General features: G+C 44.8%; 1 protein-coding gene across 1 annotated transcript in view; it reads left to right on the top strand.

The window, feature by feature from the left end:
* LOC126088242 (esterase E4-like) overlaps nt 1-26638 on the top strand; it is a 450967-nt gene that overhangs the window by 94866 nt on the left and 329463 nt on the right. Inside the window, exon 2 of the mRNA XM_049906372.1 lies at nt 2426-2563. Within this exon, the coding sequence (XP_049762329.1) occupies nt 2426-2563 (138 nt within the window). The remainder of the gene's footprint in view (nt 1-2425; nt 2564-26638) is intronic.

The following is a 26638-nucleotide window of genomic DNA, read 5'->3' as shown; positions in this document are numbered from 1 at the left end:
ACTTCCATACATGGCTACACTCCATACAAATACTTTCAGAAACGACTTCCTGACACTTAAATCTATACTCGATGTTAACAAATTCCTCTTCTTGAGAAACGCTTTCCTTGCCATTGCCAGTCTACATTTTATATCCTCTCTACTTCGACCATCATCGGTTATTTTACTCCCTAAATAGCAAAACTCCTTTACTACTTTAAGTGTCTCATTTCCTAATCTAATTCCCTCAGCATCACCCGACTTAATTTGACTACATTCCATTATCCTCGTTTTGCTTTTGTTGATGTTCATCTTATATCCTCCTTTCAAGACACAGTCCATTCCGTTCAACTGCTCTTCCAAATCCTTTGCTGTCTCTGACAGAATTACAATATCATCGGCGAACCTCAAAGTTTTTACTTCTTCTCCATGAATTTTAATACCTACTCCAAATTTTTCTTTTGTTTCCTTTACTGCTTGCTCAATATACAGATTGGATAACATCGGGGAGAGGCTACAACCCTGTCTTACTCCTTTCCCAACCACTGCTTCCCTTTCATGCCCCTCGACTCTTATAACTGCCATCTGGTTTCTGTACAAACTGTAAATAGTCTTTCGCTCCCTGTATTTTACCCCTGCCACCTTCAGAATTTGAAAGAGAGTATTCCAGTTAACATTGTCAAAAGCTTTCTCTAAATCTACAAATGCTAGAAACGTAGGTTTGCCTTTTCTTAATCTTTCTTCTAAAATAAGTCGTAAGGTCAGTATTGCCTCACGTGTTCCAACATTTCTACGGAATCCAAACTGATCTTCTCCGAGGTCGGCTTCTACCAGTATTTCCATTCGTCTGTAAAGAATTCGCGTTAGTATTTTGCAGCTGTGACTTATTAAACTGATAGTTCGGTAATTTTCACATCTGTCAACACCTGCTTTCTTACAGTTTAAAAAATTTTTTTCTAGAGGTGCTAGCTGATTGTTCAGACATTTCCCAGCTTCGCTCCATATGGCTTTACCATGCTTATGTGACCCAAGCTCCGTGCCTTTGAGAACTGGTGCAGTTCAAACCAGTTAAAACAGCTGATAAGGGACGCCTTCAGCCCTCTGCTGAATTTGCTGGTGAATGCGTACCATCAGTTTAGTCATTAGCAAATGTGGGAGATGGGTCGTGTGAGGGGTCATTGGATGAGACTTCTCCAGCCCTTTGCTGTATTTGTTGTTGAATCCGCTCTGTCAGTTTAGCCAGTAGCACATGTACGACGCAGGTTACACGTGGGGGGTCATTGGATGAGACACCTTCAGCCCTCAGCTGAATCTGTCAGCAAATCCATACCATCAGTTTAGCCATTAGCAACTGTGGTAAGTAGTTCATGTGTGGGGTCATTGGATGCTTCTGGAGTGCAGAACACAGTTGTTTTGCTCTCTTGTAATCCAGACTCAGAGCAGGTGCCTCTCTTAGTTTTCAAACTTGAGAGTGCACGCCCTAGTACCATTTGGTACGGTCACTGTTCACCAGGACTGGCGACTAGACACACAGGTGTGAACCCCCACCTGTCCCACTTCCTTTTCCTGTAGTTGGGCCCCAATTGTAGACTGGCAGACATCCTGTAACATCCACTCCTTAGTGTGAGTCCTCTTGTACCCCATCATCGAGAATACAGATCCAAGATTCAATTAATTTCTCAAACAGCCATCCCTTTGAGCGCCTGCTCACGCTTCGTTGACACAGGTCGCCACCACATTCTGAACCTCTACAAACCTGTCCTAAACGTAGCTGTAATTACTAGAACTCCTTGGCATTTCCAACAGTTTTCATGCTGCTTTATTCTCCAAATGTTTCCTGTGAAACTTAGAAGGTGATAGATGTCTAAAACTATATACTTCCAAAAAAAATTCTTGATCTTATTTCTTCCCTCCCACCTCCCACTGTGCCACCTGGACCCAAGCCTGTATCTACATGAGTTGCTAAACTATATGCAACCACTGGTTCGATAAAACTTCTCAGCAGCCCTATATTGCCATCAGTACCTTTGGACTCAAGGTCATGGTATCATTATTGTCTATAAACATACTGCTTCCCGACATTTTATTGCAACAAACGGTGAAAACTCGTCGTGTTTTTGTTTTTTCCGTATCGTGCCAGTGCCTTGATACGGCATATTCTTGTGGGAAGTAAGTGCTAATACAAAAATCGCTTCATAACGGCATCTGACAGGTTCTGCTCGCGACCTGCAAGGACTCCTTGTATAGCATTAGTTTACGTTACGCAGCAAGTTTACAAAATCCTACTCACACTTGCAAATGCTTCACAAACTGATGTTCCACACTACGATGTCTGTAACCTCTCCGTGTTCTACTCCCCGTATGAAGATGGCTCGATGCTCGCGAGCCAGATAGAGACTGGGATAGGCCACGTGGCGCTCTAGCAGGCGGCCATTTTTGTCGACAGCCCCCGGAAGCAGTGGCGCCGTGGGTGGGCGTGCGCGACGCCATCTGCGAGGGGGCGGAGTGCGCGCAGCTGGACTTCTGGGAGCGTCACTACAAGGGGGACGAGGACTGCCTCTACCTCAACGTCTACACGCCGCTGGTGAGTCGCGCAGCGCTGCTCTGTTTTAAGCAAACACCTCCTTGTGCATACGTACATTTTAGGTTAGGCTTAGCCATTGCTGTCACGAGAATCAGCTGAAATACGTTAACAGCTGAAAGAAGCTATTCACTATAAATACTTTAGCATACAACCACTAATATTAAGAACATAATCCTCAGCAATGCATTTCGAGAGTCAGGCTCCCACCATCTGGCTATCTAAGCTAAATTCTACCTGAACAAGTATTTCAAAAGCACACAAGGTCAAATATAGAAACACTTAAAATTATTTTTAAAAAGAATGACAGTGGCGAAAAGAAAAAAAAATACAGGTATAATAATGTACTACAACAAAACAAAGGACGGCATAGATGTCGTTCGTGCTATGCGTTGTGAACATACTGTTGTCAAAGGGACAAGACAGTGGCGTCTATGCCTCTTTTTTCAGATGAACATTGCAGGTCTCAATGTCTACATTGTGTTCAAATCAAACAAAAACGTGTTTGCGACTCTGACAGACTGTACTGAGGGGTCAGCTGTTCCATTAACATTCCAAAAATGTTGCTACATCATGGAGAGGAACCATACTAGTGGTATTATGGTTGGTAGGTAACATGGATAAGTGGACCAGAGAAACTAGTATTGCCGTTTTTAAAGTAAGAGTAGGACTTCATGTCCGAATTATATACACTACTTGCCATGCAGATGATAAACGGGTATTCATTGGACAAATATATTATAATACAACTGACACGTGATTACATTTTCACGAAATTTGGGGGTATAGATCCAGAGAAATCAGTACCCAGAACAACCACCTCTGGCCATAATAACGGCCTTGATACGCCTGGTTCGAATCCTGCCTCGGGCATGGATGTGTGTGACGTCCTTAGGTTAGTTAGGTTTAAGTAGTTCTAAGTTCTGGGGGACTGGTGACCATAGATGTCAAGTCCCATAGTGCTCAGAGCCATTTGAACCATTTTTGATACGCCTGGGCATTCAGTCAAACAGAGCTTGGATGGCGTGTACAGGTACAGCTGCCTGTGCACCTTCAACACGATACCACAGTTCATCAAGAGTAGTGACTGGCGTATTGTGATGAGCCTGTTGCTCGGCCACCACTGACCAGACGTTTTCAATTGGTAAGAGATCTGGAGAATGTGCTGGCCAGGGCAGCTGTCGAACATTTTCTGTATCCAGAAAGGCCTGTACAGGACCTGCAACATGTGGTCATGCATTATCCTGCTGAAATGTAGGGTTTCGCAGCGATCTAATGAAGGGCAGAGCCACGGGTCGTGACACATCTGAAATGTAACGTCCACTGTTCAAAGTGCCATCAGACTGAACAAGAGGTGGTCGAGACCTGTAACCAATGGCACTCCATACCATCACGCTGGGTGATACGCCAGTATGGCGATGACGAATACACGCTTCCAATGTGCGTTCACCACGATGTCGCCAAACACGGATGTGACCATCATGATGCTGTAAACAGAACCTGGATTCATCCGAAAAAATGACGTTCTGCCATTCGTGCACCCAGGTTCGTCGTTGAGTATACCTTCGCAGGCGCTCCTGTCTGTGATGCAGCGTCAAGGGTAACCGCAGCCATGCTGTACGAGCTGATAGTCCATGCTGCTGCAAACGTCGTCGAACTGTTCGTGCAGACGGTTGTTGTCTTGCAAACGTTCCCATCTGTTGACTAAGGGATCGAGACGTGGCTGCACGATCCGTTACAGCCATGCGGATAAGATGCCTGTCATCTCTACTGCTAGTGATACAAGGCCGTTGGGATCCAGCACGGTGTTCCGTATTACCCTCCTGGCTCCACCGATTCCATATTCTGCTAACAGTCATTGGATCTCGACCAACACGAGCAGCAATGTCGCGATACTATAAACCGCAATCGCGATAGGCTACAATCCGACCTTTATAAAAGTAGGAAACGTGATTGTACGCATTTCTCCTCCTTACACGAGGAATCGCAACAACGTTTCACCATGCAACGCCAGTCAATTGCTGTTTGTGCTTGACAAATGGGTTGGAAACGTTCCTCATGTCAGCACGTTGTAGGTGTCGCCACCGGCGCCAACCTTGTGTGAATGCTCTGAAAGCTAATCATTTGCATATCACAGCTACTTCTTCCTGTCGAATAAATTTCGCGTCTGTAACACGTCATCTTCGAGGTGTAGCAATTTTAATGGCCATTAGTGTAGATATATTGATGGGCAGTGCTCTGGTTGTCGGATCACGCATACAAACGTCCCTCGCCTCATCACTGCGCGCACGTGATATGCACACGTGTCTACAGCAGCCAAAGCATTTGCGGTTATGTGTTGTCCAGAGCATCTGGCAACAGGGCAACCCCGCGGCCAATAGGAGGACGTGGCACCTAGTTTCCGTAGTTTAAAAATCGTGCGTTGTCGACATTCACAACATCAGTAATTTTGTAACTCTTCAAGCTTTCCTGGCGATCTAATGACATCTTGGGTTGTCGGGTGTTCTGCCGGATATCGGCGTCGCAGTTGCACGATATTTCGGTCACGTAGCTCGTGACCTTCATCAGGTGCGACCTGAGACTGCTCCTCGAGTGGACCTGGTCCAGTATTTATGCCTATGGCCTTCCCCCTCCACCAACGGCTGCAGGCGCTTCCTCTGTGGTCCGCGCCCATTCCCTGCGACCTGCTGGAGCGTTGCAACTCCGTTTTCCGTCCGCTGCGGTTCTAGGTATTCCCTCTGCGGTCCGCGCCCACCAAACCCGCTCCTGGAGATTTCATCTACGGTCTGGGGTACCAAGCGTTCCCCCTGTGGTCCGCGCCCGCTCACCACGACCTGTTGCAGCGTTGCAGCGTTGCCGCTCCGTTTTTCGTCCGCTGCGGCTCTGGATGTTCCCTCTGCGGTCCACGTCCACCAGTCCCACTTCTGGGTGTTCCATCTTCGGTCTGGTGCGCCTGGCAGTCCGTCAGGGGCTCGTTTTCCATCTCCATGTCTCTGGTTCTTCTGTTTGTGTAGTGTTGCAGCTGGGCCCGTTGTTCCTGTAACAATTCCAGAGCCGGATCCCAGGCTCTGATTAGCTGGTACCCTGTGTCACGGTTCATAAGATCGTCAGCCATTTTAATTTCTATCGATTCTCTTATAACACTGTCCCAAAATCTGGGTGTTTGTGCTAGAATCTTGGTATCCTCATACTTCATGGCATGATCTAGTTCTAGACAGTGTTCAGCAATGGCTGACTTAGTCACCTGTCTTAATCTAGTGTGCCTCTGATGTTCTTTGTACCTGATCTCCACAGTTCTTGTCGTCTGGCCAATGTAGGACATGCCACATTGACAAGGTATATTGTAAATCCCTGGTTTTCGTAACCCCAGGTCGTCTTTGAGACTCCCCAGCAGTCCCCCAATCTTGTTGGATGGACAGAAAACACACTTGATATTGTGTTTACAGAGGATCCTAATGATTCTGGCAGAAATAGAGCCAGCATAGGGCAGATATGCCACCTTCTTTGCTTCATCTTGGTCTTCTTCAGGAACCTGTGGCATAGTGGCTGGTTGGAGTGCCCTCTCAATTTGTCCGTCCGTGTATCCATTCTTGGAGAAAACTGTTTTGAGACGTTCTATCTATATAGGTAGATTCTCTTGGTCTGACAGGGCACGTGCTCTGTGGACCAAAGTCTTCAGAACCCCATTCTTCTGTGCAGGGTGGTGACAGCTGCTGGCCTGCAGATATAAATCAGTGTGTGTTGGTTTTCGGTACACACTGTGGCCAATTGATCCATCTGCTTTCCTCTGGACTAGTACATCCAGAAATGGCAGCTGGCCATTCTTCTCCAGTTCCATGGTGAACTTGATATTAGGGTGGCATGAGTTAAGATGTTCAAGAAACTCATTGAGCCTGTCCATCCCATGTGGCCAGATCATGAAGGTGTCATCCACATACCTAAAGAAGCATGTGGGTTTAAATGTGGCTGTCTCCAATGCCCTCTCCTCAAAACTCTCCATAAACATGTTGGCAACCACAGGGGACAGTGGGCTGCCCATAGCTACATCTTCAGTTTGCTCGTAATATTGGTTTCTGTACAGGAAATACGTGGATGTCAGTGTATGACTGAACAGGTCCAACAGAGCACCGTCAAATTTCTCTGCAATCAGTTCTAGTAAGTCCTTCAGTGGGACCCTGGTGAACAGCGATACCACATCAAAACTAACCATGATGTCTGAATCTGTGATGTGCAGTTGCTTGAGGCTATGCAGGAAATCTTCTGAGTTGCGGATGTGGTGATTACATTTCCCCACATATGGAGACAGGAGACCTTTCAAGTACTTGGCTGTTGTGTACGTAGGTGCCCAAATATTACTGACAATAGGACGTAGGGGCACAGACTCCTTGTGTATTTTAGGCAGACCATACAGTCTAGGTGGCACTGGCACTTTTTCCCGTAGTTGCCTGATGATCTTATCGGGCATCCCTGTTTCCTTCAAGAGAGCACTAGTCTTCTTGGCCACCTTGTCCGTGGGGTCACACTCCAGAATTCTGTATGCAGGGTCCTCCAGAAGTTAGCGTACTTTTTCATCATAATCCACCCGCAGCAAGATGACAGTGGAGTTCCCTTTGTCTGCTGGCATTACCACAATGCTGTTGTCTTCCCATAGTTTCTTGAGTGCAAGCCTCTCCTCGATTGTGATGTTCGATTTCGGTGGCCTGGCCTTGGTGAGGACCCTCTCGACGGACTTCCTCTGCCACATTAGGTGGAAGTGTGGCTGCAACTTGCTCTACTGCACTGACGAAAGCTGAAATGGGTACGTTTCTAGGGGTCATACCAAAGTTGAGACCCTTGCTGAGTACCTTTAAGGTTGTATCATCAATCTGTATGCCGCTCAGATTCGTCACAGTGCGTGTCTCTTCCATCTGCTGTGCTTTCTTACTCATGCGATCAAACTTTGCAGATTGGCAAGATGAGGCATTCCTTCTAGCACACTCAGCTAAAGACCAGGAGGCACGGTCTACCCAATCCCAATCTTCTCTTGTTAAGAAGGCTGCCACGTACAGATGAATGTGTATCAGCTCCCTGGTCACAACATCTAACCTGTGGCGCATATCTCGAATCCTCTATCTCACCAGTGCCATGCTGGCTCTGCGTTTTATCTTGTTCGCCGCTCTGGAGTTGATGTGATGTTTAATTCTGGCAAATACTGGTACCACTTCTCCATCTCGACACCTCAGCAAAAAACTGAGAGAACTCAGCATCTTCCCTTTCTTCTGCCGTAGCTTGTCCAGCTTCTTGATATTCTGATACATCTACTCCCCGTAGAGACTCTTCAGGCTTTTCTGGCGTTCTAATGCCATCTTGGGTTGTCGGGTGTTCTGCCGGATATCAGCGTCGTACTTGCACGATATTTCAGTCACGTAGCTTGTGACCTTCATCAGGTGCGACCTGAGACTGCTCCTCGAGTGGACCTGGTCCAGTATTTATGCCTATGCCCTTCCCCCTCCACCAACAGCTGCAGGCGCTTCCTCTGTGGTCCGCGCCCATTCCCTGCGACCTGCTGGAGCGTTGCTGCACCGTTTTCCCTCCGCTGCGGTTCTAGGTATTCCCTCTGCGGTCCGCGCCCACCAAACCCGCTCCTGGGGATTTCATCTACGGTCTGGGGTACCAAGCGTTCCCCCTGCGGTCCGCGCCCGCTCACCACGACCTGTAGGAGCGTTGCCGCTCCGTTTTCAGGTTTCATCAGTGTAGTAGAGCAAGTTGCAGCCACACTTCCACCTAATGTGGCAGAGGAAGTCCGTCGAGAGGGTCCTCACCAAGGCCAGGCCACCGAAATCGAACATCACAATCGAGGAGAGGCTTGCACTCAAGAAACTATGGGAAGACAACAGCATTGTGGTAATGCCAGCAGACAAAGGGAACTCCACTGTCATCTTGCTGCGGGTGGATTATGATGAAAAAGTACGCCAACTTCTGGAGGACCCTGCATACAGAATTCTGGAGTGTGACCCCACGGACAAGGTGGCCAAGAAGACTAGTGCTCTCTTGAAGGAAACAGGGATGCCCGATAAGATCATCAGGCAACTACAGGAAAAAGTGCCAGTGCCACCTAGACTGTATGGTCTGCCTAAAATACACAAGGAGTCTGTGCCCCTACGTCCTATTGTCAGTAATATTTGGGCACCTACGTACACAACAGCCAAGTACTTGAAAGGTCTCCTGTCTCCATATGTGGGGAAATGTAATCACCACATCCGCAACTCAGAAGATTTCCTGCATAGCCTCAAGCAACTACACATCACAGATTCAGACATCATGGTTAGTTTTGATGTGGTATCGCTGTTCACCAGGGTCCCACTGAAGGACTTACTAGAACTGATTGCAGAGAAATTTGACGGTGCTCTGTTGGACCTGTTCAGTCATACACTGACATCCACGTATTTCCTGTACAGAAATCAATATTACGAGCAAACTGAAGATGTAGCTATGGGCAGCCCACTGTCCCCTGTGGTTGCCAACATGTTTATGGAGAGTTTTGAGGAGAGGGCATTGGAGACAGCCACATTTAAACCCACATGCTTCTTTAGGTATGTGGATGACACCTTCATGATCTGGCCACATGGGATGGACAGGCTCAATGAGTTTCTTGAACATCTTAACTCATGCCACCCTAATATCAAGTTCACCATGGAACTGGAGAAGAATGGCCAGCTGCCATTTCTGGATGTACTAGTCCAGAGGAAAGCAGATGGATCAATTGGCCACAGTGTGTACCGAAAACCAACACACACTGATTTATATCTGCAGGCCAGCAGCTGTCACCACCCTGCACAGAAGAATGGGGTTCTGAAGACTTTGGTCCACAGAGCACGTGCCCTGTCAGACCAAGAGAATCTACCTATATAGATAGAACGTCTCAAAACAGTTTTCTCCAAGAATGGATACACGGACGGACAAATTGAGAGGGCACTCCAACCAGCCACTATGCCACAGGTTCCTGAAGAAGACCAAGATGAAGCAAAGAAGGTGGCATATCTGCCCTATGCTGGCTCTATTTCTGCCAGAATCATTAGGATCCTCTGTAAACACAATATCAAGTGTGTTTTCTGTCCATCCAACAAGATTGGGGGACTGCTGGGGAGTCTCAAAGACGACCTGGGGTTACGAAAACCAGGGATTTACAATATACCTTGTCAATGTGGCATGTCCTACATTGGCCAGACGACAAGAACTGTGGAGATCAGGTACAAAGAACATCAGAGGCACACTAGATTAAGACAGGTGACTAAGTCAGCCATTGCTGAACACTGTCTAGAACTAGATCATGCCATGAAGTATGAGGATACCAAGATTCTAGCACAAACACCCAGATTTTGGGACAGTGTTATAAGAGAATCGATAGAAATTAAAATGGCTGACGATCTTATGAACCGTGACACAGGGTACCAGCTAATCAGAGCCTGGGATCCGGCTCTGGAATTGTTACAGGAACAACGGGCCCAGCTGCAACACTACACAAACAGAAGAACCAGAGACATGGAGATGGAAAACGAGCCCCTGACGGACTGCCAGGCGCACCAGACCGAAGATGGAACACCCAGAAGTGGGACTGGTGGACGTGGACCGCAGAGGGAACATCCAGAGCCGCAGCGGACGAAAAACGGAGCGGCAACGCTGCAACGCTGCAACAGGTCGTGGTGAGCGGGCGCGGACCACAGGGGGAACGCTTGGTACCCCAGACCGTAGATGAAATCTCCAGGAGCGGGTTTGGTGGGCGCGGACCGCAGAGGGAATACCTAGAACCGCAGCGGACGGAAAACGGAGTTGCAACGCTCCAGCAGGTCGCAGGGAATGGGCGCGGACCACAGAGGAAGCGCCTGCAGCCGTTGGTGGAGGGGGAAGGCCATAGGCATAAATACTGGACCAGGTCCACTCGAGGAGCAGTCTCAGGTCGCACCTGATGAAGGTCACGAGCAACGTGACCGAAATATCGTGCAAGTACGACGCCGATATCCGGCAGAACATTCGACAACCCAAGATGTCATCAGTAATTTTGGTTCTTACTGGCATCAGCTATGCAGGGTTAAAATTTCGTGACCCAATTTTTCTCCTCGCTGTATATATACATATAGACCTCGTGTGGTTCTCAAATACTGGGTGGGCCAGAAGTCACAATCGGAAAGTATTCAAGTAACTTAGCATACGGTTTTTCAGTTACATCGATCAGGAAATGTATTCTAGGTTGAAAGTAAAGTTTCCTGCCGATACTATTAGCTAAAGCTTTTTTAATTTCTTCAAGATAGGAGCCCAAATGGAGGCTAATATTCGGGAACTGGAAAGGAAGGCCTTTGCAACAGGGTCTGTGACAGATGCACCTCGTGGTGGAAGACCCAAGAAGTATGGCACCGATAATAAAAGCACCATTGCCTCTTTCATCAGCAAAATCGACAAGGAAGCGGTCGGCGGCTGCATTCTCAGAAACCTCATTCATCATCGAATGAAAAAAAAAGATTACCGTTCATTTTAACGCGGCAGCTCCGGTGAAGTAAGTGATCACGATATGAATACGTGGCGTGTTTCCTGGAAACAGCTACTTCCAGCTTTTTACAACATTAGCGTCTCGCCGTAAGATTATGGTGACAGATGAATGTGCTGTGTATCTTAGCTCCCAGTCACTAAATGTTCATATCTAGGCGAAAGACAACCCTGAGAATGATCACTCCCGATATGCTGCGATGGGCAAGCACACACAAATGGCAGCGAGTCCAACTGTGCGCCGAGACTGATGGTCAGCATGCAGAAAGAGTTTGAAATGTCTAAGAAGTACGTAAGAACATTCGTTTCTGTGTTATTACTTTCTTCTATGTGTCTTTTTCTGATAATAAAATTTCTGCTAGGACTAGGGAGTCGTTTCATTTTCGTGATTGCCTTTCATATTGGTTCTTGTTTCAACACAATAACATTAAACATTTCCAATCCATACATGTGCTCCACTCTGTACATGTTTTGTAGGATTAATTTAGACAGCCAGATGATGAGAGCTTGACACTCTAAATGCGTTGCTGAGGATTGTGTTCCAAGTATTAGTGGTTGTATTTTAAAGTATTTATAACGGTTATCGTAACAACTGCAATCTTCAGTGCTTAAGATGGACGGTATTAGAATGAAACAAGTTACGTATCTTCCAATTACATATTTCGGAAAAATTTGCGTCAGTTATCATGTCAATTTATTTAATCCTTTCCTATCCTAACTATGAAAAAATGTACCAAAGGATTTAATATTTTCGGAGAATATTACCAAGGCAACTACAAACAATAGCACATTGTAGTACATTTAATTTATCTACAAATGTTGAGTGGAACTTCTGTGTTCCATCAGGACATATTTGTCATATATGATATCCTTATTTACCTATTCCATTAGTATTATCCATCTGCTTTAACTAAAACAATATGAAACCATATTATATACATGAAAACACAATAATGTTCTTCCATGTAAGCAGGGCATATTGAGCCATCACAGCCAAAGACTTAGTTGTGCTTTAGCAGAGATACATAGGCCGGCCGGAGTGGCCGTGCGGTTCTAGGCGCTACAGTCTGGAACCGAGCGATCGCTACGGTCGCAGGTTCGAATCCTGCCTCGGGCATGGATGTGTGTGATGTCCTTAGGTTAGTTAGGTTTAATTAGTTCTAAGTTCTAGGCAACTGATGACCTCAGAAGTTAAGTCGCATAGTGCTCAGAGCCATTTGAACCATTTGAACCAGAGATACATAAACATCCAGGTAGAATGTCAGTTTAACTCCACGCTGTTTCATCACTTTAGAAAGTGGACAGCAGAAGACCAGGTTTTAACCAATTCAGCAATTTAAATCCGAGACACATGTTGTGTCCTCCTTTCCCAAATTACAACAACTACTGTTTTGGCTTGAAAATGTAATCTAAAGCTGAAACTATTCTCTCACAGTATTCCTTTAAAAGGTAACTTTTCATTAAAGAATACAAACCCAGCCAGATGAATGCTTTAATCTTTAACAATGTAATAAATGAATTTCTCAAAGTTAAGGCCTCAAGTTCAAGAGTTATTGAAAGATGATTTTATTTATTAATAGAAAGATAATTACAGTTGTGTGTGATATTTACAACTTAGTAATTATAAAGGAATTAGAGGTGCATGCTCCAGGTATTAAAAGAAAGTACACCATAACATTGCATCAGATGTTCTGTTCAGGACCTCAGCTAATTGATTACAGGTACCCTTCACAAAATAATTAAGAGCTAGCCATCATTACAAATGAAGTAACAAAACAATAATATTCCTCTTATGCTAATGAAAACTCTCAGTGTCACTTTTGAGGGTTGGTTATTGGTACTCGAAGGAACGTGGGTAGGTGGGTGGACAAGTGCTTAAGTTATTTACCAGTTGGTCAGCAATCTGGTAGCTGTGGTGACTGTGTGGAGTGACTGAGCAGTAGGGTAATGCTCATTCTGAGGCATTTTGTTAGTATGGGTTGCACATGTTCAGGGGCGAATTTGATTGGTTTATGACCCCTCCCCTTAACCTATTGTTATGCTAATTGATTTACGACATCCTGGGGTTTGATTTATGACCCCTGGGGATAACCTGCCCCTCTGAAAAACCCCTCACCCCTCTCCTCCTCTCCCCATCCCTCTGGGAAACACCTTTGCCAATACAAACACACTTTTGATATCAAATTAATTGGATAATTAATTAAATTGATAAATGAAAACCAAGTCCACTCTGGGAAATCCCCCAGCCCTCCCTCCCATCCCCACACCACCTCCCCTCCCACATCTGGAAATTGACAGGAAAAGGACTCAGTCTGTGCTTGAGAGGGAAGTCAATTTCAATTTCATAGCAGAGGATATATTGTTTATCTATAAAATTCAGTTTTCATGGGTTGAATATCGTAGCAAAAGCTCACATCCAGCAACTACATGTCCTAATTACATAATTACACTGCTGCCGATAGGAGGGGTTGTCTTGTCGAAAAATTTTCATATGTATGTCCACCTTCACATTCAGGGATCGACTGAGCTAGTGCACTTTGCCATCACCAGAGGATATGCCACGCCCACCGTACGCCCCAGCCATCCCCATTCCTCCCAGAAAAATTTGTGGTAAAAGACCCACTCTGTTCAAACGGTTCATATGGCTCTGAGCACTATGCGACTTAACTTCTGAGGTCATCAGTCGCCTAGAACTTAGAACTAATTAAACCTAACTAACCTAAGGACATCACACACATCCATGCCCAAGGCAGGATTCGAACCTGCGACCGTAGCTGTCCCGCGGTTCCGGACTGAGCGCTTAGAACCGCTAGACCACCGCGGCCGGCGACCCACTCTGTACTGAAGAGGAAGGTTCTCATGACACAAAATTCAAACCAGTGTTAATAATATATTGATGCATATTCTTTACTTAATCAGTTTGCAGGAGACAGGGCTCCCCCACTTGGGTATAGCCCACGTCTACATGCCCACCTCCGCTTCCCATGACATAATAACTGTATGCACTGAGGAATGGAATGAAGTGCGGTACAGTAGTCGCAATTTGGCGTCTCCCACGTGTGTTTCAGTCGTCAGAGCGTTGCAAAGGAGGTCAAAAAACCAACAACGTCCTAATTACAAATCATGATACTAAATAGCACTGACCACACACCAGATGTCGGCCTCCTTTGATCCTGTGACACCAAAAAAAGCATCAGGTGGTGGCAACTCTTTTGTCGTGAACAATGTAGTGGATACCTGGTAAATCACCAGCTGTGGGTCTCTCTGAAATATTCCCTCACTCTGTCAGATTGATTAATTAATTAAATCGATGCCTTCTGTCTGAGACAGTTTTTCCTTGCATCCTATTGGTGGATACTAGGACTGGTATATTTGGTGGTTTCGATCCCGCAAACTCCCAGTTTCCAAACCCTTCAGGAGTTTTTTCCCTTGCCTCCTATTGGTGGATACTAACACAGTTACATCGCTTGGTAGGAAGTCCGTGACGTTGGAGGTAGCTGAGAATTTCAAATTTCAGCTCAGTTGTACACTATGTCCTTGATTGGATTGACGTATGAGCTCGCAGTACCAGTACTGGAAGCAATAAATTGACCAGTGAGGAATTTGACATCTTGATTGGAAACAGTACCGTATAAAATGATAGTTGGAATTTCAAATTTCGGATTGAATTTGTACCATCACGATTGTGGAATGAATTCCCAACTACTACACGAATGCTAAGTGTGTTTTATACAGCACTACACAGTTTGTAAGTTTGTTCTCTCAGCTAAGCCAGAACAGAGAAGGAGGAGGGAAGGGTCTACCACGTGATAGGATACTAACAACAAGAAATACCACTAAAAGACAGAGTGCACTGCAATGTATTGAGAAGCACTGAACCACGATCATAGTAGTTGTTATGGCTAGATGCCTGAGATCACTGAAAACACTTGTACGAGGGTTGACTGAAAAGTAATGACTCTACCTTCGTAACTCTTCAACAGTTGGCAGCATTGTTATGCGGCAGCTACTGGCTTCTTCCGCAGCCTCTTCTCTACAGCTCCAGCTGGCAGGAAACCTTAGCATTGAACGGCTATGTTGTCACAGTGTAAAGTATGGTACCCTGCGCAGACGGTCGGTCAATGCGATTTAAGCAACGTGCAATCTTTGAGTTCTTGACAGCAGAAGGTGTCCCTCCAAAAGGAGGTTCATCAGAGAATGAAAGCATAAAATGGCTCTGAGCTCTATGGGACTTAACATCTGAGGTCATCAGTCCCCTAGAACTTAGAAATACTTAAACCTAACTAACCTAAGGACATTCACACACATCCATGCCCGAGGCAGGATTCGAACCTGCAACCGTAGCGATCGCGCGGTTCCAGACTGAAGTGCCTAGAACCGCTCAGCTACTCCGGCCGGCCAGAATGAAAGCAATTTATGGTGATTGTGTTGATGTGAGTACTGTGTGTCGTTGGGCGAGTAAGTTTAAAGATGTTGAGGCGGGAACATGTGACCTGTGTTACAAAGATTTGGACGTCCTGTGACAGCAGCCAGCGAGTTACACAAGAAAAATGTCCACAGATTGATTCAGGACGATCGTCGTATCACTCAGATAGAAACTGCAAGTACAATCGGCATTTCACAAGAATGTGTGGGTCACATTATTTCTTTGTTTGGCTATCGGAAAATCTGTGCATGAAGGGTAACCCTGATGCTGACCCCTGAAATAAAAGCGCACAGACTTGAAATTTGCCAGGAATTCCTCTCATGTTACAAGAATGAAGGAGACGCCTTTCTCCAATCGATTGTGACAGGAGACGAAACGTGGGTACACCATAACGACCCGGAGATGAAACGTCAGTCTATGGAATATCAACTCAAAGACTCGCCACAGAAAAAGAAATTCAAGGCGCAGTCTCAGCTGGAAAAGTCATGGCCACAGTGTTCTGGGACGCAGATGGAGTTATCCATGTTCATTTTCCTTGATCTTGGAACAACAATGAATTCAGAGCGTTACATCACAACGCTGCGAACTCTGAAACGACAGCTAACAAGGGTCCCAAAGGAAAAGGGAAATGTTTTCCTGCAGCATGACAATGCCAAACCACACACTTCACGTACCACCACAGCAGAACTTCAGAGACTGAACTCACCACCATATGGCACCCTCCATACAGTCCAGATTTAGTACCGTCTGACTTCCATCTGTTTCCAATAGTGAAAGACGATCTGCGGGGATATCATTATGCTTCTGATGAAGACATTGAGAGAACTGTGAGGCTGTGGCTGCGGAAAGAGAGTGTCGACTTCTTCAGTGATGGCTTCAGAAAACTTGTACATCGTTGGCAGAAATGTACCCAATTGGCTGGTGATTATGTAGAAAAGTGAATATTGGTAATTAAAGACCACATTTAAGGATTATTTCTGCGTTTGATTTATTAAAATATTCCCATCCAAACCCAATTAACGAAGGTGAAGGCATTACTTTTCATTCAGTCCTCGTATATACAGATCATTCACCTCCCAGGTCTTACACATAGCGCCCCGTCCCCTCCTACATTGGCAGCACCAACGTTCATACACCAGAGAAAACTTCTGGCGTAACCACAGCTGCAGTCATGGACGTGTGTGTGCCAGAGTCCACCACCCTGGCCATGGAGGTCGTCTGGGGATGACTAGAGTGGCACGAATTCGGATGTTATCATTACAACTAGAGTGAACACTTGGCAGAGATCAATATTGAATCGCTCAATTTTCTATGGAGAATACATGCAACACACGCATTCATGGAGACAACCCAATGTATCAAGTTTTCCCCTGAATATATGTAACCCTCACTAAGAAAACGCCCCAGAACGAACATTACCCCGCTGCTGGACTGGTCTACTGCATCTCCGGGTGCAGCGAGAGTGCAGGTGCCACTCACATCCAAATCTTGACATAAGCCTCACCTAGGAAGTTCTCTCACCTAGCGTTGTGCAGAGTTTTTCACGTTCATGTACGAGTGTTGGATCTTACATAGTGGCAACTACTTATTCACAACCAATACAAAAGAGTTACATGTTTGCACCTGTTACGGTCCTTCAAAGTAGTAACCAGCGTTGTGTAGAACCCGTTGCCAGCGATGTGGAAGGCGTAGTATACCGCTAGCAGAGCCTGTTCTGTTGATGGTGCAAATGGAGCGGTCTACTGCCTGTCGAATCTCTGGAACAGTTCTATAGCGATTGCCACGAAGTGGTTCCTTCATCTTCGGAATCAAATCAAAGTCACAAGGACTTAAGTCCGGGGAGTATGGTGGATGGTTCAGTACTTCCCAGTCACATCGACCGAACAGAGCAGCCACAGCTTGCGCTGTATGCGCCTGCACATTGTCGTGCAAAATGATGAGTGGGTTACGCAGAAAGTGTCGCCGCTTCTGTCGCAAAGCTGGTCGCAGATGACGCTCCGAAAACGAACAGTAGTACTGTGCATTGACGGTCTGCCGTGGAGGAACATAATACGTTAGGATAACAACACCACAGTCGTACATGAGAATCTGCTAACTATATACTACACCTTCCACATCGCTGGCAATGGGTTCTAACAACGCTGGTGACTACTTTGAAGGACAGTAACAGGTTCAAAGATGAAACTCTTTTGTATCGGTTGTGAATAAATAGTTGCCACTGTTTAAGTTTCAAATCTCGTATCTATTGCCAATGGAATATTCAACAGAAAATTTCATAGGTGTTGTGTAATACCATCTTCCCGCAAACTATACGAGGGGCGTTTGAAAAGTCCGTGCAAAAATAAAAACTACTTACATGTTTGGGGTAAACCTTATTCATTTTTCGACATAGTCTCCTTTGAGACTTACACACTTCGTCCAACGCTGTTCTAATTACTTGATCTCTTCCGAATAATAGGAATTGTCGAGGTCTACAAAATAGCAATTGGTTGCTGCAATCACCTCCTTGTTTGAATAAAATCTTTATCCCACCAGCCATTTCTTCAAATTGGGGAACAAATAGTAATCCGAGGGAGCCAAGTCTGGAGAATAGGGGGGATGTGAAACGAGTTGGAATCTTATTTCCTTTAATTTTGCGACCAGAACTGCTGAGGTGTGTGCTGGTGCATTGTCGTGATGGAAAAGTACTCTTTTGCGGTCCAATCGCTGGCGCTTTTCATGCAGCTCGGTTTTCAAACGGTTCAATAACTATGAATGATATGCACCCTTTTCCAGATATTCGATGAGGATTATTCCTTGCGAATCCCAAAAGACAGTCGTCATAACCTTTCCAGCCGAAGGCATGATCTTCGCCTTTTTTGGTGCAGATTCTCCCTTGGTTTGTTCTTTGGTCTCAGGAATATAGTAATGTATCCATGTTTCATCCACAGTGACGAAACGACGCTTAAAGTCCCGCGGACTCTTCCTGAACAGCTGCAAACCATCCTTGCAACACTTCACACGATTCCGTTTTTGTCAAGTGTGAGTAATCGCGGAACCCATCTTGCGAATAGCTTTCTCATGTCCCAATGATTATGCAAAATATTATGTACTCGTTCAAACGAGATGCCCACAGCACTAGCAATCTCACGCACATTAACTCTTGTGTCGTCCAGCAGCATATCAGGGATTTCATCACTGATTCCTGGAGTCGTAACCTCCACAGGGCGTCCAGAACGTTCAGCATCACTTGTACCCATCCGAAAATTCTGAAACCACTTATACAGGGTGTTACAAAAAGTTACGGCCAAACTTTCAGGAAACATTCCTCACACACAATTTGTTCACGTTGGAATGAAGTCTCATCCGTAAGGAGAACATTTGCACTGAAATGAGGATTGACACATTGTTGGATGAACCATTCGCAGAAGTGTACCCGTGGAGGCCAATCAGCTGCTGATAGTGCCTGCACACGCTGTACATGGTACGGAAACAACTGGTTCTCCCGTAGCACTCTCCATATAGCGACGTGGTCAACATTACCTTGTACAGCAGCAACTTCTCTGACGCTGACATTAGGGTTATCGTCAACTGCACGAAGAATTGACTCGTCCATTGCAGGTGTCCTCGTCGTTCTAGGTCTTCCCCAGTCGCGAGTCATAGGCTGGAATGTTCCGTGCTCCCTAAGACGCCGATCAATTGCTTCGAACGTCTTCGTGTCGGGACAGCTTCGTTCTGGAAATCTGTCTCGATACAAACGTACCGCGCCACGGCTATTGCCCCGTGGTAATCCATACATCAAATGGGCATCTGCCAACTCTGCATTTGTAAACATTGCACTGACTGGAAAACCACGTTCGTGATGAAGACTAACCTGTTGATGCTACGTACTGATGTGCTTGATGCTAGTACTGTAGAGCAATGAGTCGCATGTCAACACAAGCACCGAAGTCAACATTACCGTCCTTCAATTGGGCCAACTGGCGGTGAATCGAGGAAGTACAGTACATACTGACGAAACTAAAATGAGCTCTAACATGGAAATTAAGCGTTTCCGGACACATGTCCACATAACATCTTTTCTTTATTTGTGTGTGAGGAATGTTTCCTGAAAGTTTGGCCGCACCTTTTTGTAACACCCTGTAAACTGTGCTAATCGAAGGTGCAGTCACCGTAATGTTTATCAAACTTCTCTTAAGTCTCCTGAGGCATTTTGCCTTTCATAAAGTAATGTTTAATCACCACACGAAACTCTTTTTCGTCCATTTTTTGACAATCACTCGACTTCCTTGATTCACACGAATGCCAAACACAAAGAAATAGACCAATATGGCTGAAGCTTGGTGTGCGTTCTTTCCAAAGATGCTGCTAACTATACATGACCTCGATATGCGCTGGTGGTGCCATCTCTCGGACTTTGCACGGACTTTTCAAACGCCCCTCGTACATTCTCAAAGAATGCTTGCTGGTGAAAGCAAATTAAATGTCATTCGAAGTACAAAGGACGTCACCGGCAAATTCCAGTTGAAGTGTTTCCCCTTGTTACACGACAGTTTGGTAGCGAAGATTAATGTACTCACGATTACGTCCATGGGCTTGACGGGAAATTCCCACCGTGAAGCCGCCGCCGCACGAACCGTGGCGTTGAGCGTGCAGCGCGCTGCCTTGACCTCCACCGTGCAGCTGAACGCTCAGGAAGGACAACCGTTTGTGCTTAGGCCTACCGTACGTGTGTGCCTCAACGTGGTATACGCGATGGTAACGTGCTCCAGTGGCAGTTGTTGGCTGTATCTGGCTCGCAAATCGTACAGTTTGTTGACGAAAATGGACGGGCGTAAGATTCCTACGTTCGCTCTAATAAAATGTACCTTTCCCCCATTGTCCATATGCCAAACATGGTGTTCAGTCTGCAGTATACATAAATAAAAACTTCAGTATCCGTGAACGTGTTGAGAGGCAAAAAGGGAAGTTCCCTATACAGTCAGTAAAGACGTCAGCTTATAAAAAGTTCCATTACAGATAGTGCAACACGCATTTACAATAGCCATCCTCACGAGATAAAAATGTTCCTCGTGTTCTGTTTTTAGTAAAATCCTTAGGTCATTCATACTTGATCGATGTTTCTATTCACTAGCAGAACCTTTAGAACATGTGAGATACATGACTAAACAAGAAACTGCAAAATGTCTTACTGCAGGTAGTGTAAACTCTACTGCAAATAATACCAATCGAAAAATCACTCATGAGAGAGAGCGCACTTATATTTATATAACATCGAATGTTGTAAAATATGCGTGTATTAAATTAATAAGAAAGTCTCAGAACCTATTAGAAAACGCGAAAGTGAATAAAAACAATTAGATGTAATGAGACGCGAAACTGCAACACATCACACATTATTACTCTGCATTCCTGCTCTTTACGTTAAGCAGAACTTCTGTGATATGTGACCTTGCCTTGTGTGTTACTGTCTTCTGATGGCTTTAATCGCAGAACTTCTGTTAACTGACATTTCATTATAAGAAATCCTACCAAAAAAATGTGTTTGTAGCTTTGCGTTGAAATAGCATACTTTCATAATATGCAAGTTACAATTATAAATTTCTTTAACTGTCAACATGACGTTTCGCGTCATTTTATGACAAAAAATCGCTCCAGTAAATGATGGGTTTTGAGAGATGTATTTGCTGGTGCTTCAAACCGGTATATATTCAGAGGATGTAGGTTATAAAATGAAATCCACCAAATATGCGCTTCAACTGAAAGTCAATGTGGCATCTCCCGATTCTGTACTGAAAGGAGATATCGTGCGTGTGTCGAAGGTGACGTTCTTCCATTTCATTCGTCTACGTTCAAACTCACTTTCAGAATATCTGTCATGGTTGATATTACCTTGCACGCTCAGAAAGGAGAAGTTTAGTGTTTAACGTCCCCTCGACAACGAGGTCATTAGAGATGGCGCACATGCTCGGATTTGGGAAGGATGGGGAAGGAAACCGGCCGTATCCTTTCAAAGGAACCATCCCGGCATTTGCCTGAAACGATTTAGGGAAATCACGGAAAACCTAAAGCAGGATGGCCGGAGACGGGTTTGAACTGTTGTCCTTCCGAATGCGAGTCCAGTGTGCTAACCACTGCGCCACTTCGCTCGGTCGCTCAGAAAGACTCTCCAACGGGACTTTTTCCACGCTGTAACGTCAGAAACTCGGCACGCTCGTTGGCGGCCAGTGTGGCGACGACTTCAGCAGGTCTTTACTACGGTGCTTTGCCTTTGTACGCGTACGTAGCCGCTTCCCCAAATCGTAGCTGCTTCAGCACGCCCTATGTTATTGACCCTCGTTGGTACGAACGAGATCAATTTAAATTACAGACCTTTCGTTACTCTCAGCGTGTTAAAAATGTCTCTTTGCTGCCACTACGTCCTTGCCACAAATTTGTCCCTGTAACTGTTTATCAGTCCATATTGCGCATTATGAAAACTTTCGCTTTTCGCTATATGTAAAAATTCTTTGCCCTAACAGTTCTTTGCTGGGACTATTTCATCCATCACTCTCGTTCAGTAAAAGACGTCACATTAGTCCCACTTGTTCACAAATTACCTTAATCTATAAGGCTGCTTCATCTCTATACGAAATGAATGTCCCTTACAAAAATGTGCCATTATCCTATGAGCTACTTCCTCATATTTCTTGAGCTGTAGGTGCTAGTGAACCTGCGAACCATTGTATTAGCAGCTTCTGCCAGTACGACTAATAATTTTTTATCTATTTATTTAATCTGATCTGTTGACGACCATCAGGCTCTCTCTTACGTCGGACCGGCGTTGCGCGCGTGCGCACACACACACACACACACACACACACACACACACACACACACAAGCGCGCGCGGGCGCGCGCGCGCGCGCATTACCTTTCTTATATCTTAGTTACTTAAGAAATAACAATTTTAATATGACAAATAATATTAAAATGACATTAGTTAAAGCTTCCGGACTGAGAAAATTTTTGGAAATTGGTGGTAAGGTCTTATGGGACCAAACTGCTGAGGTCATCGCTCCCTAAGCCTACACACTACTTAATCTAACTTAAACTAACTTGCTAAGGACAACACACGCTCCCATGCCCGAGGGAGGCCTCGAACCTCCGACGGGGAGAGTCGCCGGACCGTGACAAGACGCCTCTGATCGTGCGACTACCTGGGCTGAGAGACCGTAGTCGATCTGGAAAACTTCTCCCTGACGTTTCGTTGCCAACTGCGGGTAACATCCTCCGAGGTGAGCCAATGACTGGCTGCCAGGCCGTGGAGGTCCCATTTATATAGAGCACATAGAGGGCACCACCATAAACACGCGGGGCCGACTGTAAGTCTATCCCTGACTAACGTCATTATTCTCGATTGAGGGTAATAGATTTGTCGGGAAGGGAATTATCCAAGGACAAAATTTCTGTTCTCTCGAGCGGAGAAATTTTTGCAATTAGTCCACCGCAGTTACAACGTCCCCTTAGAAAAATTATAAAATGACTGCTAGTAAACCTCTTACGTTATTTGATTTTCAAACAGCTGAGCAAAACTCAGCGTACTCAAACAGTTTTCTCTTTACTTATTCTGATCATCACTAAACTGACACACAATATTCTTGTTTAGAGCAACGCAATCTGACTTTCAAAAATCCCTACGAAAGAATGGCCCTGACTAAGAATAACATATACCTTTCATGATTCCCTTACCTCACAAAAATCTTCGTTACTCGAAATCTGAAATACAGCGAGCGCCAATATTGCCAGCTAAATAAAGGATTCTAACTACTGAAGGCACTAACTACCGATAGGCATAATTAGCAAATGAAAGATTTTGATAGAGAACAAACAATGTATATACATATACCTATATATATCAATTCATGACATCTATCTTTACAAATTTCCTTTTGCTGGCGGACACACGCCCAGGTCGTCCGCTTAAAGTCACCTCTCAAAACACTGGCATTTCTCTCTCCACATCCACCTCTGCTGGCGGCTCACCTCCAACTGCCCAACGTTACGTGCTGTTCACATCCAACTGCCCGACACTACACAACCGAATATTCCAGCAATGCCAACCAGCCACAGACTGCACACAAAATAGTCAGTGATTTTCATACAGTGCGCTTGTGGCGTTACCAACATATAAACCTAAACAGCCTACTTACACAGTGTTCCGTGGAGGATACTGTAGTGGCGGCGATTCGTCAGTTATCACCACATTCTGCTGATTAAATCAGGATGGAAACAGCCAGGATACTACGTAAAGCTAAGTCACTTAGCAGTAATTTGTCTCAAGGAGATAAGAAGACGTCACGAGAGATTAATGCGGACAATAATATTGTTTTACTTAACTGCTGATAAGAGTAATGCTACCGTTGTGATGAAGAGTGAGGACTACTATAGGAATATCAGTGACCTTTCGGTTTCTAACACTTATAAAAAGCTTGAAAAGGATCCTACAACGAAAGTGCTAGGAGCTACCAATCGACTAATAAAAAAGTCTTCCATTTCTACATAGAATAAAAAATATCTATGCAAAACGGAAGCTAACCGCCCCCCCTCCCCTAGATTATATGGGCTACTGAAGATACATAACCCTAATGTCCCACTGAGACCGATAGTCATTGCTATTGCATCACCTACTCAAGAGTTGGCTAGACATTTCGCCTCCTTGCTACAACCGCATATTAGTAAAACTAATTATCACATTAAAAATTCTGTGCATTTTATCGAAAAAATTAAGGAGATTACTGTCAGCCCAAGTGATATCCTTGTCAGTTTTGATGTGGTAGCCCTGTTTACCATGGTTCCTGTTGACGAAGCTCTTTCATACATACTGGTATGTTTACCACTGGTATAGTAGCCCTGTTTCGACATTGCCTGTCCACGACTTATTTCAATTATGATAAAGAGTTTTACGAACAAACCGAAGGAGTGGCCATGAGCAGGCCTCTGAGTCCAGCTGTTGCTAACGTATTCATGGATTTTTTGAACGGCAGGCGCAGCACTCTGTCTGTAAAAGCCCCTTGAAGTGGAATCGGTATGTGGATGACACTTTTGTGGTATGGAGTCACAGTGAAGAGTAATTGTATAGTTTCTTGGTGCACCTAAATAGTATTCACCCAAAGATACAGTTTACTATGGAGAAAGAGAACAATAGACAACTTAATTTTTTGGATGTATCAGTAATTAAAAGAGCAGATGGGATTCTAGGACATAAAGTGTATAGAAAAGATACACACACCGACCATTACCTCCATAAGGATTCCAACCATCATCACAGGCAGAAGAGAGGTGTCATTAAAACAATGGTGGACAGAGCTAATAAGATCTGTGAGCCAGTTTATTTGCAAGATGAACTAAATCATTTGCGAACGGCTTTTAAGAAAAATGGATACGCTGACAACGAGATAGATCGAGCGCTCCATACCAGACGAAAATTGTCTGACAACAAGCAGCAACAACAACTGTCACCTGGAAAAGTTTTTCTTCCATTCATTCGAGATAAACGGGTCGTATTGGGAAAGTTCTGGCCAAGTTTTAAGCTGAAACAATCTTTAGACCCACCAAGAAGATTATTGAGTGTTTAAGATCGGCGGAAGACACTCGACACCCCTTAACAACTCCTGGGGTGTATAAAATTCCGTGTAGCTGTGGGAAGGTTTATATTGGAACAACGAAAAGAAGTACAGTGAAGGCTTTCACGACCGGATGTTTCAGTTGATGAGAATTTTTCCGGGTTGTATGGCCGTGGTCCATGGAATTCTTCAGTCCCTGACGTTTCGTCCAAGGCTACGTTGGACATCTTCGGAAGTGCTCCTGGTTGTTCTGATTCTTGCCGACTGACGAGTCGGACGTCGAAGTGCGGCCTAAATACCGTGGAAAGTGGGCGTGGTCTGGATTTCACGTGATAGCAGAGATAAGCCTTGTCAGAGATAAAAATTTTTAACTATCGATTATAGTACGTCAAAGATAAAAATTTCTCATCGATTCGGTAGCGCCACAGTCCATATAGCACTGAGTTTCATGGCTTCTTTTTTCTGTTAAAATTGTCCCCTTGTTTATATATTTCGATGATTTCTCTATATAGCTGTGGATAATAGTTCGTCATAGTACATCAAACTTCAGTTTCTGAAAATTTCACTACGTGATCACCTGATTGAAGAGCATGTTCAGCCACGGCTGATTTGTCTGTTTTCCCTAGTCGACAAAGACTTACGTTCCTTCAACCGCGCATTCACACTTCTCTTTGTAGTTCCAATGTAGACCTTGCCACACGTACACGGAATCTTATATACACCACTTACAGACAGAGAGGGACGTTTATCCTTAACGGAACGAAGTGCTTGACCTATTTTCTTAGTTGGTCTGAAAATCGGTCGAACGTCATGTTTCCTTATTATCTTGCGAATTTTATACGTTACTTGTTTGGTGAAGGGTAGAGAATCAGTGTTCTTCCATCGCCGTGTCCTATCGTTGTCCATAGACCTCCTGTTATTCGGTCGCAAAGCTCTATTTATTTCTTTACTAGAGTACCCATTCTTCTTAACTCGCCGTCCAGGTGTTCCGGCGTACAAATCCTTTTAGCTCTGTCCACTAGACTTTTAATTACACCTCTTTTCTGTTGTGGATGATGATTGGGATCCTTATGCAAGTATCTGTCGGTATGTGTAACGTTCCGAAAGACTTTTATGTTTCAAGCTGCCATCAGTCTGTCTCATGACGAAGACATCCAAGAAGGATATTGCATTGTCTTTCTCCATTTCTATGGTAAACTGGATTTTTTGATTTATACTATTTAAATAAAAAAGAATTCCTCTAAATCTTTTTTTCCATGTGACCAAACAACAAATGTATCATCCAATTATCTCTGGAGAAAGCGAGTAAGAAAACATATCGATGGTATCGATACGACTAGGGAAAACAGACAAATCAGCTGTGACGGAACATGCTCTTTAATCAGGTGATAACGTAGTGAAATTTTCAGAAACTGAAGTTTCATGTACTATGACGAACTATTATCCACTGCTATATAGAGAAACCATCGAAATATATAAACATGGGGATAATTTTAACAGGAAAGAAGAAGCCATGAAACTCAGTGATATATGGACTGTGGCGCTACAG

This window comes from Schistocerca cancellata, chromosome 6, assembly GCF_023864275.1.
Source record: "Schistocerca cancellata isolate TAMUIC-IGC-003103 chromosome 6, iqSchCanc2.1, whole genome shotgun sequence".
Taxonomy (NCBI): Eukaryota; Metazoa; Arthropoda; class Insecta; order Orthoptera; family Acrididae; genus Schistocerca; species Schistocerca cancellata.
Note: the sequence above shows the minus strand (reverse complement) of the source record. Positions and strands in the feature narration are given on the sequence as shown.